General features: G+C 40.3%; 1 protein-coding gene across 3 annotated transcripts in view; it reads right to left on the bottom strand.

Moving 5' to 3' along the window:
• The window catches only part of Spock1 (SPARC (osteonectin), cwcv and kazal like domains proteoglycan 1), a 503,091-nt gene that overhangs the window by 7,313 nt on the left and 481,961 nt on the right, over positions 1-13,817 (bottom strand). For all 3 annotated transcript variants that reach the window (XM_047556527.1, XM_047556529.1, XM_047556528.1), the window contains 3 exons: positions 10,055-10,171; positions 6,161-6,382; positions 1,899-1,961 (listed from right to left, as the gene is read on the bottom strand). In XM_047556527.1, coding sequence (XP_047412483.1) covers positions 1,899-1,961; positions 6,161-6,382; positions 10,055-10,171 — 402 coding nt within the window. The remainder of the gene's footprint in view (positions 1-1,898; positions 1,962-6,160; positions 6,383-10,054; positions 10,172-13,817) is intronic.

The raw sequence follows: 13,817 nt of genomic DNA, 5'->3' as shown, positions 1-13,817 counted from the left end.
GTGTACATTATTCCTAGTTTTTAGGGAATAGTAGAGGAAACTGAAAAAGTACATGCTGTCAATAGTCCACAGAACCAGGGGCAGAGAATTTTTGAATAGATTCTCAATTAAAGACTGCAAAGAAAGAGAGCAAGTAGACAGTAGCGAAATGCTGATCCTCCCCCTGGAGCTATAGTTAAGACAACAATAGCACCAAAAACAAATAAAAATTGGGCCAAGCCCATGGGTTGGTAAGAAGCAGGTGCTGCACTAAATCTATAATTTAATAAGATTACTGCTTTTTCTAAGTAGGGAGTAACTATAACTGATTATAATTTGTTGTTTGTTTTATTTGAATATCCCTGAATACAGTTATTAGATTTCCCCATGTATAAAATAATTGATAAGTCAATAAATGGCATTTTTTTGAGTCAGAGTCTTGAACTTTATATGTACAAGATGTGAAAAGACAAGATGCGATTCCTGGGAGGAGACAGGTATTTTATTCATGTGTGCTGGGATGAATGGAAAAATGAGACAGCTCAGACAGACCTTATAATTTTCTCATTATTAACTAATGAGGCAATAACAAGATATATCCCATGGGAACTTTAAAAAAATAGTAATATATACTAATCGCATAACTTCTTAGGTACATCACTCCAACCCCAAACATCATCTCACGTGGAAAAGCAAAATCAGACAGCCTAAGTCGCTGAAAAACCCATACAGGAGGAATCCAGTCACTTGGCTTTCAGGTCAGGGAGAGGTCTTCTTTACACATGAGAAGAACTTAGATTCTGAGTTAAAAATCAAGACATCTTTGGAGTCTTTTCTGAGTTGAGTGGGGTGTTGTCAGAAGTCAAAGGTATGAAGCAAGCCAGGAAAATAATTTTCAAATGCAGAAGGACAAGAGAATATTTATTTTGAGGTGACCCAAAAATTCAGAAGAGAAATCACCAGAATCCATAGCCTGCTACATTTGACAGTCTGCAAGAAAATTTGCCCATTTCCTTCAAATAACTAGATAAACTTCTGAAACGGCAGGCTGCTTAGGGAGCACACCTGCCTCTGCATGCTTAACAAGGAGAATTCTGGATTATTGTGTTGCAGCTGTCAGCTCTTTTTAAAAAGCAAGGAAAGCAAAGCAGACTCCTTTTTTTCAGGGAATGAGGTTTGTCAATGTCTCGGTGACAGCCTCTTCTGAATGCCACCATTCCCCCCCACACAATGGTGATGGAGCTGGTAAGGCTCAGCATTTGTTCCTTTCACCTTGTCACAGGCTTGCATGTTAGGGAAATGCTTACACTACCCACTTGGTTCTGCCTTCACACTGGAGGAGAAATGAGCAGTGTCTAAACAGCCTGAGCACTTTCCTCCAGGGATTAGGTAAAAACAGAAACATGGGAAAGTGCACACACCCTTCAGCCCTGTCTCATAAACTCTGAAGGGGGTGCAGCTTGTCTTCCTCCTTGAATGGACAGTTTGCTTTGGGGACTAGACACGGTCTCATTTATAGGCCTCATACTTTTAGAACTGGAAAGAACACTTGAGAATATTCGATGCCCCAACCTGAAAGAAAGAAAGCCGAGGTTGCTGTAGCTCAGGATCAGAAAGGATTTAGCAGGAGAGATGGTACTGGATTGTGGCCTTGATTGAGCTGCCCATTAGACCCAGCCTGACCTCTGGCTCCTCCTGCTGGTGGAGCATGCCGCAGTTTTCAGCCAGCCAGTCCGGTTTATGTCCAGCTGTCTGTGGTATATTACCAGCTGCCTGCAAGAGCTCGGCCTGGGCCAAAATCAAGCATTTCCTTCACAAGACACTGGCCCTAATTGAATAACCACTGCAGTGCTGAACATTACAAGGGACATGGATGGTTTAATTAGTTGTTTAAATGGGTGGCAAGAAATTGTACTTACCCAACAGGCTTTTCCCCTTGCTCAGCTTCTGAATTCTGTTCATTTCATTCTGGCAAGGGAGACCTAAAAAATAATTTATGGAAGTCAGTTTCCAGATGGTATGGATATAATCTCTAATGATTGACTTCACTCTTGATGTGAAATGCAGACAATGACACACCTGGGAGTGGAACTGCTCCATATGCTGCTATTATGCAACAAAACAAATTCAGGCCATTAGTGTTACTAATTAAAAAAAAACCACCTCATACCATGATGTACTTAAAATAGTATTTGGGGGCTACTTGCATTGTAATAGGAGTTTTTCTTACTGCTACCAACTCAGGAAAATGCCAGGTATCTAATAGGTGATTTGCTAATTGACTTTTTCCTTTATATCGAGAAGGAAGTTTCTAGTAAAGGTTTCTGTGAGCTGAAAACTGGGACTAAGACTTATTCGTGGGTAAGTTTTCTGAAGCCACAGACCAAATAAGCAGAGGTGACAAATACTTGATCTAACCCAGAGCTTTTGCAAGAGAAGAAAAAGATTAAAACTACCCCAGAAAAGTAAAACACAGGCCCCAGAACAAGGATGAAAATACAGAAGAGATCTAGAGGGGCCATGCATGTCACAAAAAGCCTTTCAATCTAGGTTCTACCCTGACTGACTGAATACTCTAGTCAGTCTCTACTTCTTTCAGCCACTAAGTTCTTAGTTATAAAATGCATGTTGTATGAGCCAGCATGAAACCATCAGGTCTCAAGGAAAGGACAGCTATAGTGGGGGGCCACATGGCGAAGCGGGGTGTATGAAAGTATGTGGCACTCTTGCCTCCCTAGAGCACTGACTTCTTTTCCAAACATAGTGATGTGGCCTCCCTAAATCTCTAGAATTGGATTATGACTTGCTTTGGCAGGTCTTGCATCTCTGGGAGTTCCTGCTATTTGCTCATGATCCTCCTGGCCAGGGTTCCAGTTGTCTTGGCTCCTATTGCCTCTTCCTACAGGTTCCACACACGCATATGAAGGATCTAGGTGCCTATTTCTCTCTTACTCTGCAGATTTCCCGATACTACCTGATCTTACTGATTGTTCAGTGAGAGAAACTGGTTGTAAAATGGTGTCTGGTTTTAGAAAGATCCAAAGTGAAGACAACAAATAAGAGTAGAACCAAATTCCATTTGTGATTATAATAGGTAGCATTTATTCTGACAAATAACTACCATTTGCTGAATTGTTAGAATGTGCCAGGGAGTGCTCTAGAGCTTTACAGGTCTTAATTGCATCGTCACAACAACCATATGAGTTAGGTACCTATATTATTCCTATTTTGCAAATGGAAATTCTCATCTTTATTTAGAAAGATGAGAAGAAACTGTGGGTGTTTGGAATGCTGCTCCTGAAATTTGTGGAACACCAAAATCATTCGTAAACACCAAGTCAGACAATTTACTATGAAGCACATTTCCAATTTCTTTCAAATTGTCCTACAGCAATTTTAAAAACTTATTTAAAAAAAAGAAAAAATTTATCTGGCAAAATCTCCTAAAAAATTAAAGGGGAAAAAAAAAAGACAAAACTCCAAAAGGAGAAATGTTTCACCACAGATTCCTCTAAGAACGCTGTAAAGTCAGCGTTCAACGCACAGATATACAGGCTCCAGGAGAAAAATGACACAGAAAAAGGGGACTTAGGCCATTATTGTTATGAAGCCACATCCAAAGCAACAAAATTTACAAGAAACATCCATGTCATCGATGCTCTGAGAAAAGACAAATCAGATGGAACAAAAAAAGTTTTCAAGGATATAGTTAAGTTCCCTGAAAACTGTAATTTAACAAAAGACTTAATTCTAGAGTTCAAAGGAGCATAACATATCTCAAGAAAAAGTGACAGTGACACAGAACAAAACTAAAGCATGTTCTAAGAAATGAATGTGCTTGAAAAGCAGAAAGAGTGCCTTTGGCTTCCAGGAAAAACATGGCTAGTACTTACTGTCGATGTGTATGTACTAGTGGATGTCATTAGAAAACAAAGAAATGAGGTATTGAAATTAAAAAGGAAAAGAAAAAATTACCTATTTGCATATGATAGCATTGCACAACCTGAAAAATCTAAGCAAACCAACCAGAATATCTTATGAACACAATGAGAATATATAAAGGTGGTGAGACATGAAATTAGCATTGATACAACCACTAGTGAGAAAGTCCAAAGGAAAAAAAAAGCAGATTTCATTTACAATTGCAGTAACAATAAACACAAGAGAAATATAATGGTGAGAGCAAAGCTTAAAAATGCAACTCCACTGTTGATTGACAAATCCTAAGATAAAAGATTCAGTGTCATATAACTAACAGGAACTTTAGTTTTAATTGGATAAACTGGTTCTAAGTTCACAGAGGAAAAGGAATATATGAATATCCAGGAAAATTCTGGAAAAAAAATTAATGGTAAGAGAGAATTGGCCTACCCAATACTAGGACTTACTATAAAATAACTGTGATTTAAATAGTGTTGAACTGATTTATGACTAGTTAGGACAGAATATTCAGGAAGACACACACACACACACACACACACATACACATATATGTATATGCATATACATATATATATGTATGTATAAAATAGGCAGCATTTCAAATTGCTGGGAGAAAGATAAGTTAGTCAATAAATGACACATAAGGACATCTGGATAACTATCTCCAGGGTTGAGGGTGGAACTGAGACCTTACTTCATTGTGTTTAGATACTTGCACAATCTAGTGATATAAGATCTAAATCAGCAACAAAAACCAAAGGTATTGAAGAAAGCATAAGAGAACTGGTTTACTACTTAAAAATTACAAATACCTTTCTAAAGCTAAGATTTATGGATTCAAAAAAACAAAATAAAAAATTGAGACATTCAACTGTCTTAAAATTTATTTCTCCCTAGGGGGGAAAAAAATCCATGATCAAATTTGGGGAAAAGATATTTGCAATACCTATAATTTAAAAAGATCCAATTTCCTTAAGGTAGTGTTTCTTATTAAAACACCAAAGTCTAATAAAGGGTACAATGAACATACATACTTAGGAACATTTTGAAGAATAAAGGAAATCTAAGTCATAAAGATGCTCAACCTAACTCATGAAAACGGAAATGCAATAAATCCTATTGGGAGACAACATTTCTTTCCATTTGGCAATGATCATGGTTTGGTTATTCCATGGAGAAATAGGGATTCTTAGGTATTTTGAGAGTAAAAACGAGTATAGCACTTTGAAGGGCAAATTCAAAATAATGACCAAATTAAAGATGTGTGTACTTTTGACTGGTAATTCTGATTCTAGGAACGTATCTTAATCCTATAAACATGTACACAGGTATTTCCACTGAATACCCTTTTGTAGTGCCCACATTTTTACTATGTGTATATGTTGTCTATGGATACATGAATAAAAATACATACATAATTTAAATACTATTAGTAGCCATCCTTCCTTCCCAGGGATGGAGTCTGCCATGCCTACCTGTAGTAGATTGTCCTGGATACCTCACTCATAGTGAACCAGAATTAGAATTCCAAAGCAAACCAGGCTCTGCTGGCCCCTTAAACAGTGGACTGCCATGCTGTGCACACTCGCCAAGGAAATTGAGACAGATGGAAGTCAAGCCAGGCCACAGAGCCCCACAGGAAGTCAAGCCATTTGCAACTGGATTCCTGCAAGTTCCTGTCTGAGTGTGAGTTACATGAAATATAGATACATTCCTCAAATCTTTTTTTTTTCATTAGCTAGAATTTATTTATAAGTAAAATGTCCTTGTCTAAGACATGAAGTATAATACTTAGAGAAACTTACAAGTGGCTTTCTCTTAAGGGAACATGGAGAATTCATGTTACAATGGAGATTATGATACTCTTATATTTGCACGGTAACTTTCAATACAGACTCTCTTAATGACCTTGGGAATTATAGTGAAGGTTTCTACACATCCATTTTACAGATGAAAATATTTAGACACATATAGGGTTGGAGACTTTCCCAAAGAAAGGAACAACTCAAATAAGAGACTCATTGATTATACTTAGTTTTCTAATGTACCATATTAAAAGCAGAAATAAATAAGGAGAAATGAGCTATTGGGCTGGTCATTAAATGGTATGAGTTCTGCATTCTCCAGCTGCATCTTTCTACTCATTGGTCCCTGTTTGCCTGCTTGCTATGTGATAGGGTCTTCCCTTGCCCTCCCATGGCTGCCCTGGGTTCTGTACCCCACCTCCCTCCAGCCTTACCTCCAGGTTTTTGGAAGCAGTAGCACCACTCATTGTTAGACAGCTTGCCATCCTTGAAGGAATCACAAGAGTTGAAGAGAGGCTTGATGCAGGGCTCGTATTTATCCAGGTAGATGGCATTGATCTCTGAGTGGTCAAGCAGCAGATCATAGTTCATGTCCAGCTTATTGAACATCCAGCCCAGGGAGTCTTTGCAGATGGGCAGGATGCTGGTATCAAACCCTGCAAGGGAAAGGCTCATCTCAGCTACCACCCAGTCTGGTCTTTCCCACCCTGCCACTCCCCAGCAAGCTTCACCTCCTTTGCTCAGGCTGGTTCCTTCCAAGGCTATAGTCTCCTTAGTCTGCAGGAATATTTTTTTGTTGTGTGATTTTTTTAAATGAAACTTAATAAAATGTGCTAAAACAGAAGTCAGCATTTGAGGAAAATATGTACTAAAGAAAACAAATCCACAATTCTAATTTATTTGTGATGTAAACAGGGGTTTTCATTTGCTAGACCTGCTTAAAACAGGGTATGCCTGAAAGGAAGAATACAAACGTACTGAAAATAACTACACTTATCCATTTAGGAAAAAAAAAAATTGAAAAACCAACACAAAATATTGTGAAAAAGATAGCAGTGAAATGAAACTATGTAGTATAATCCAGAGGCACTGATTATATCCCAGAGGACTGTTAAATCCAAACAGTCTTAACATTAATGGCAAAACAAGCCAGGTACTGCCTCAGTTCCCATTCTTCTTTTCTGCAATCCCCTAAAGAGATACAAGAGATGGAATCCAAACCAACTCAGACAATAATTTCTTTCTTATTTCCCCAGGGGAGGGGAAGTAGTTTTCTTAAAGAATTATTTGTTTCCACAATGGAAACTATATGCACTTGAATAACAATACTTAGCTCAACACTTGGGATATTTAGACCACTGTAGACAAACCCCAGAGAAGACATGGCCCAAATCTAAATCTCATCTTTCTTTCAGAGTCAAAGGCATGATACAATCTCAGGTTATTTTATAAACTGTATTTTTAGGACTGGTTTTATTTTCCTGGAATACTGTGACAAAAGTTAACTTTTGTAATGCTATATGTAAAGCTTTCTTTTAAACACTGTATACTTATCTTATGAAATGGTTGTAGCAGTTCTGTGGTCTCTACTTTATAGATGAACAAAATAAGGCTCAAGGTTTGAGTTATGTGTACAAGATCATGTAATCATAGAACTGGAATTCAAACCCAGGGAGCCCGATCTTGAGTCTGTGTCCTCAGTGACTCCTCTCCCAGGGTTACCTTGATATTCCTGCACTGAGGACATCCACTTAGCTTAGCATGCCATATTTGGGGACAGCCAGAGAAAAAGGGTCCTAATGGGGTCAGATGCCCACTCAAGTAGTCCCTACCTACAGCCTGGTCATTGGGTTCCATGTGTGCCTCCAGGAGCCCCTGCTGAGTCATTAAAATGAGCCACGCCCTGCCTCAGTCACCTTTGTGTCTTTATTATTATCATTTTTTGCTGGGAGAAGTTTTCTAGCTACTTCTAAGTTTACCTTTTCCAACATAAAATCTTTACATTTTAAAATTCATTCATTTTGATATTTCAGAATATATCTTTAAAAATCCCCCTTTTTCTAGAAGGGACTATGAGACAAATGTGTCCCCTTCACTGACTGAACATCATGCCTGTCAAGAATCTCTATACTGATAATGTCCTTAGGGGCTGCTGAAGGCAGATTTATACTGACAACACTTGGCTCTATACTTTTGTAAGCAATATTTTACGTTAAATGAATCAGATTTATAGGATATTGACATTTAATACATAGGGAAGAGGGGTTTATTGCTGACAGGTCACCAAAAAGATGTTATCTAGTAGTCAAAAGGTTGAGCTTACTCTGAACCCATTCAAAAGTTCTAGAAAGGAGTACCTGTGTCTGGCATCAGTGGCTGCCCGGGGTAGAGGACCTAGCTGGCTTCAAGTGTGCAGGGTACAGGAAGATTCCAAAACTTCCCCTTCAAAAATCCTGGATTAATAAAAATGTTGCTCCCTCCTCTGGCCTTGAGGGCTAACCATGCATCATTTCTCTGTATTCCCTCTGCACCAATTGCTTCAGGACATCAAACCTAAAGCTTCTTCGGGGACTTAATTTGCTCCTGGCCAAACAAGTCTTTTGCAGGCTCCCAGCTGTCTGTGGAAGGAGTCTCCCAGGACTGCAGGCTGCAAGGAGCAGCTCTCCTCACATCTATCTGCTCTTTCTTGAAAGGTTGTTCAGAAAGCCCAAGGGCCAGGCTGTTCCTAGAGGACCTAAGGAAAAAAGTTTCCCTAGACCATCTGAGAATTAATTGTCCACAAACTCCCAGGGAACCTCTGCAGGAATGAAAAATAAGCTATCTCACTTCACCCTTCCTATAGATACAACCACCAATAACCACGTAGATTCTGGGAAGCAAATGCTACCTTGCCCTTAAGGTCAATGATTCAAACTATTAAAATAATTGTTCCTTTGATCAATATTCTTCACTGGTATTTTTAGAAGGTTATGAATTACAAAGAACAGTCAAAGATTAAGGAGGAGATTGTTTGTTTGTTTTGAGATGGGCTTTGCTGTGTTGCCCAGGCTAGTCCCTAATTCCTGGGTTCAAGCCATCCTCCTGCCTCAGGAGGATGCAGGGACTATAGGCAAATAGCTATAGCTGGGACTATAGGCAGGTGCCACTGTGCCTGGCTGCAGTTCATTTCTGTTTTCGTTGAAAACCAGATGCTGTTCAAACTGGATCCCAATAGTTGGCAATGTAAGTTCTTACCTCCTGCATTGAACCAGGAGCATTACTTTCGAAAAATTTCACCCAAACAAGTGGAGGATCAGGGATGGAATAAAATGCTTTGTTTTAAATAATGACAACATGTTCTTATATTTTGACCAAGTAATATCTAAGTGGCTACATAGAATAGGTTGTGGCAGAACTACACGCATTTGAACAATTGTGTTGCTCAGAAAAATACTCTCTGCCAGTGGACTATGGAATATATATGGGGAAGCCCTTCTCTAACCACCATTGAGTTAAATGCCTGGAGAGACTCCACTGATGTGCAAATAGCAGTGGCCCAATGAGCCTCCTTTCCAGCTGATGACAAGGCAGAATGTGGCTTCTGTCCATTCAGCAGCTGAAGTCAGTGGAGGTTCCTTGAAGAACTATAGGGTTATATGGGGTAGGAGCCACTTGTCTGGGAGTTTGAAGAGATAACAAAATGCAGTCTGGTCAGTGTACACAAAAACATTGGGACGATATTTGCAATAGTGTTGGTTATGTTAGCTAAACCTTAACAACAACCTAAATGTCCCCAAATAAAGGTCTACATAAATGTATTGTTTTATCCACAAATTAGAATTCTATGTAGCTATTGCAAAGAATACTACTCAAAAACGTGAATGGATAGTCATATTTCTAAATGATAAAATGTTATAAGACAATCTGTAAAGTTTGACCCAAACTTTGTAATCATCCACATACACAAACACATGTACTTTCATATAGGAAAAGAGAAAACCTTCTGAGTTAATATCTCAGCATGCTCATAGTTATTCAAATGGTAGGAGTATATATTTTTTCCTTTTTTCTGTATACTGAATGTATTTCCAAAATATCTATAGTAAAAACAATAGTTTTATAATTAGGTTTTTCAAAACACAAGCTGTATTTTTTTCTTGATTCCAAAGCATTGACCCCTCCTCCATATTTTAATATTTCTAAAATTGGGACATATGTTAAGTCAGTGTGTATATTAAATGTAGGGTTTCTTTAACCCCCAAATGCTATTGCTAAGTCAATAATGTCTAGTAACTGAAGAAATGTGATACTTGCAGTGAGGTAAATTAGCAAAAGTAGAGTGGTCTTACTGCCTTGGGCTGTGTCAGAGCTGGTGGGCTTGATGACCCTGTTTGCATCCTCGTGCAGAGCTCCAAACCAGTCTTTCAGCCGGGAGGCAAGATTCCTCAACTCCTTGTCTGAGCAGGCTGGAGAAGAGCAAATAGAACAAAGGTGAGTTCCAAGATTTCTGCCCTCAGTGTGCGAGGTTATTGGCAAAACGACGTTCGAAACAAACCTCAACCACAATGAAGCTCCCACCCTTGCTCTGAAAGTACCCCAAAGGATGCTGCCATCACAAGTAGACTAAAACAAAGAGAGAGCCTGATTCCCGGGACAGGTAGCATTGTTCAGACTTAAATTTGGACAGCCTCCCAGCTGGTAAAGCAAGCTGTACTCGCCTCCCAGTTGTGTGTGCAGCATCCTCAGAAGGCCAATACTGATCCTTTTTGCTCACCCTATAAAACTTGCTATTGCACAGTTGCCAGAGAAAATTACATTTTCCACTACACTCATGCCAAGAGATTAACACCCAGGAATAGCTAATGCTCTTAGGGAGAGGCTGCCTAGGACACCAAAAGATCCCAGTAATAGCAGACTCTCAGTTTTGCTTTAGCTCAAGGTTTGGATTTGTGGTTTGGGTTTATCTTTCTAGGCTTCCTATGGACTCATTCTTATTTTCCATTATTGAAGATGGACACCTTCTCAATGGATGAGTCCTTTATGTCTCAATCCATCTACAACTATCTAGTTCATTTTGGGGATATGACAGAGTAGTTGGGACAGATGTATACTCCTGAAGAAATAAAATCCAAATGACTGGATGCATAGGCAGGAGAGCAGGTAAGTACAAACCATTTGAAGTTCTACTAGAAGGCTAGGATAAGACTTGAGAGGAGAAACCCCAAAGGAGGGGATAGGATGCAGAGAAGGGAGTTGACTTTCCCTACTTCCCTGATTTTGCCTCAGGGAATGCCTTAATTCTGAGTTTGAGAATCCTATCAAAGGATTCAGGCGGTGGGCTACTACCAAGAGACAGAAAAATCAGCAATGTGCTTTGTGGCTTTTAGCAATTGGGGAGAGAATTATGAGATCGACACAGCCAAAATCCCTATGAATAAGAAGGGATGAGGAGCTGAACCCCACAATTGTCACTTTTCCCAAATTCTAAAGCTCCATGAGCAAGCAGCTAAGCAATCAAGGAAAACACTGTTGAGCCAAGTTCTGAGTGTCTTCTAATGCTGAGGGTTCAGAAATTACCACATATCCAGGCTCATTCAGAGGCAATGATGGAGAAGTGGACAGAGGCTCACCAGGCACCAAGCCAGCCTCCAAACAACGCAGACCCTGACTGAATTGAGGCGCACAGCCCCTATCTGCCTTGCAAAGGCCAGGTGAGTCCTCACCAGAAGAAAACACCACACAGAGCCTGTCCTCATTTCTATTTTCCATATATGCTTTTCAGTCCAGCCCATCTTTCCTCAGCCTGGAGCCTGGTGGAAAAGCTAGCTTGCCAGACCTCCAGCAGGAAGGATGTCTCCTCATCCCCCAAAGTAGAAGTGAGGTGATTAGGCCTGGGTGGCTCTATGCAACCTAAAAGCTAACCTCATTCCAGCAAATATCCAGACTTTAAACTCTGCAAAATGCCTACCACATGAATGTGTGTCCAGTGCTTATACCCAAGTTGCTAATGACCTCAAGACGCTGCCTGGTTTTAACAACCAGGGCATGACCATATTTTAAAACAGCCACCAAGAAATAGTACGAAGAAATGTATTCACAGACAGCATTAAAGGATGTGGGCTCTGTGGTCAATTTCACATTTGAAAATGGGAAATTCATAACATCTATATTTTCTCTCGATATGCACACCATTCATTCTAAATGTCCTCTGAGCAGAGAAAATTGCCAAGTCAACCTGCAAAGGAAATCACGCACTGCAAGATAAATTAGTCAGTTGTGTTTAACTAAACCTTGACAGATGTGTGGGTAATCTGTATCTTCACAAGACTGCTGGATTTCCCACAGGCTTCCCAAAGTACACAGGCTGTGGATGGTTGATGGAATCAGGCGCTGGAATCATGAAAGAGTGAATCTGTCACTTAGGGACAGATCCACAAGCAGGGAGCTGCTGGCATGGGTAGAGAGAGATCGGAAAACCAAAATGGAGACAGGCCCTCAATTATGGGGCCCTATTCACTCATGGTGTCCTCAACAGAGAAGTCTTTGGGAGGAGAAAGTCAGGCATAACCAGCCTGGAGCATGATATATTCCAGGGGGAAAAAAATAATCAAAGATGACAGCCTGCAGAGAGCTATTTGTTCAGATTTGGTTCTCCAACCACAGCACACAGCTTCTATGGGAGGAAAACACTTGCCTTTTAAGGGTCCATCGCCACTCTAGACAAAGGTTCTACCCTGCGATTCATGTATTCAGAACTGAGGAACTCAAGGATACTTGCAATATACTTGTTCCTTCCTAGGGAAAATTAGTTTTTGGGGGGGGGGGAGAAGGTGTAAAATCATATGAACCTGGCATTCCTGCACTCTGCCCTGAAGTGAACCAATCCTTATTTCTAAGGAAGAGTTCTATTGCTCTCCACCCCTCCTGGTAATAGATAAACATGCTCAGCATCAGTCTTCGGAGGAAAGATCATATTATCTTAGGAAGCACTTGGTAAATCGTGAAGACCAGGGACCTGAGCTATTTTGCCATTACATTACCTTTTTGAGTAGATGAGTACCAGCTAGCCCTCTTGTTCTCCCATGTTCAATTATATCCTTCCAGCTTCCAGCCTCCACCTGAGTTTCAGTTTGCTTTGAGTTGTTCTCATTTTCCCAGTTGTCTTTGCTAAACATCCTCCATCTCAATGATGTTTCCCCATTTGCCTTCCTGTTTCTTCAGGTCACTTTGTATCTTTCTTACATGACCTCAATGTGCTCCAACATGGCTGGAACATTGGCAGCATCTCTGGGATCCCCAATGTGAGCCTCCTCCAGGAGGAGGTACCCAGATATTCAAAGCCTCAGGCAAACACTTGGGAATTGTCCTAGATTTGTCTTCTGCACCCTCCCTATCAGCAGGCCACAGAATGTTTGCTTCTTGCCATCTCTTCTGCCTTTATTCTAGTTCACAATGCCAAATGGACAACTGGAACAGGCTCCTAACTGAACTCCCATCTTGTTCCCCACATTCTCTTTTTCATGCAGCAGCCGGAGTGATATTTCTGAAATGGACATTTGTCACTTTCCTGCTTGAGCCACTTCAGAGGCTCACAGTTACTCTGTAAATTAAGTCTCAACTTCAAAGCATGACCTAAGTGGCTGGTAGGATCCATCACTGAAGATCCTGCTGTCTCTCTTCTGCATTCTACCTGCCTTGGTCTCCATGTTCTGTCCTTCCTCTCTGCCCTTCACTCTTCCACCTGGACACACCTCTCCTTGTTTCCTTGCCAATGCCACTGTCTCCCTCATATCTAGTTTTAAAGTTACTTCCTCTCTGGGGACTTCCTAACCTTCAAACTAGTGAACTACCCTTTGGATGTGCTCCCAGTGTCTTGCTCCTCAGATGGTTTTCATCCCACCTGTGATTTCTCATTCAGTGCCCATCTCCCCCTAGATCACAGCACCATAAACATGATCTGCTGAAGCATCAAATACAGCCAATTACTGGCATGAGGAATGCTCTCAATATGTACCTACTGATGGGCTCTCATAACCCCCTTGCTGCCTTTTGGAAGTTGCAATTTTCCTATCTGCAAAATGGCATAATAAAACTTGGCTAACAGCATCATTG

Source organism: Sciurus carolinensis, chromosome 6, assembly GCF_902686445.1.
Source record: "Sciurus carolinensis chromosome 6, mSciCar1.2, whole genome shotgun sequence".
NCBI lineage: Eukaryota > Metazoa > Chordata > Mammalia > Rodentia > Sciuridae > Sciurus > Sciurus carolinensis.
The sequence above is the reverse complement of the archived record's forward strand: the minus strand, read 5'-3'. Positions and strand labels throughout refer to the sequence as shown.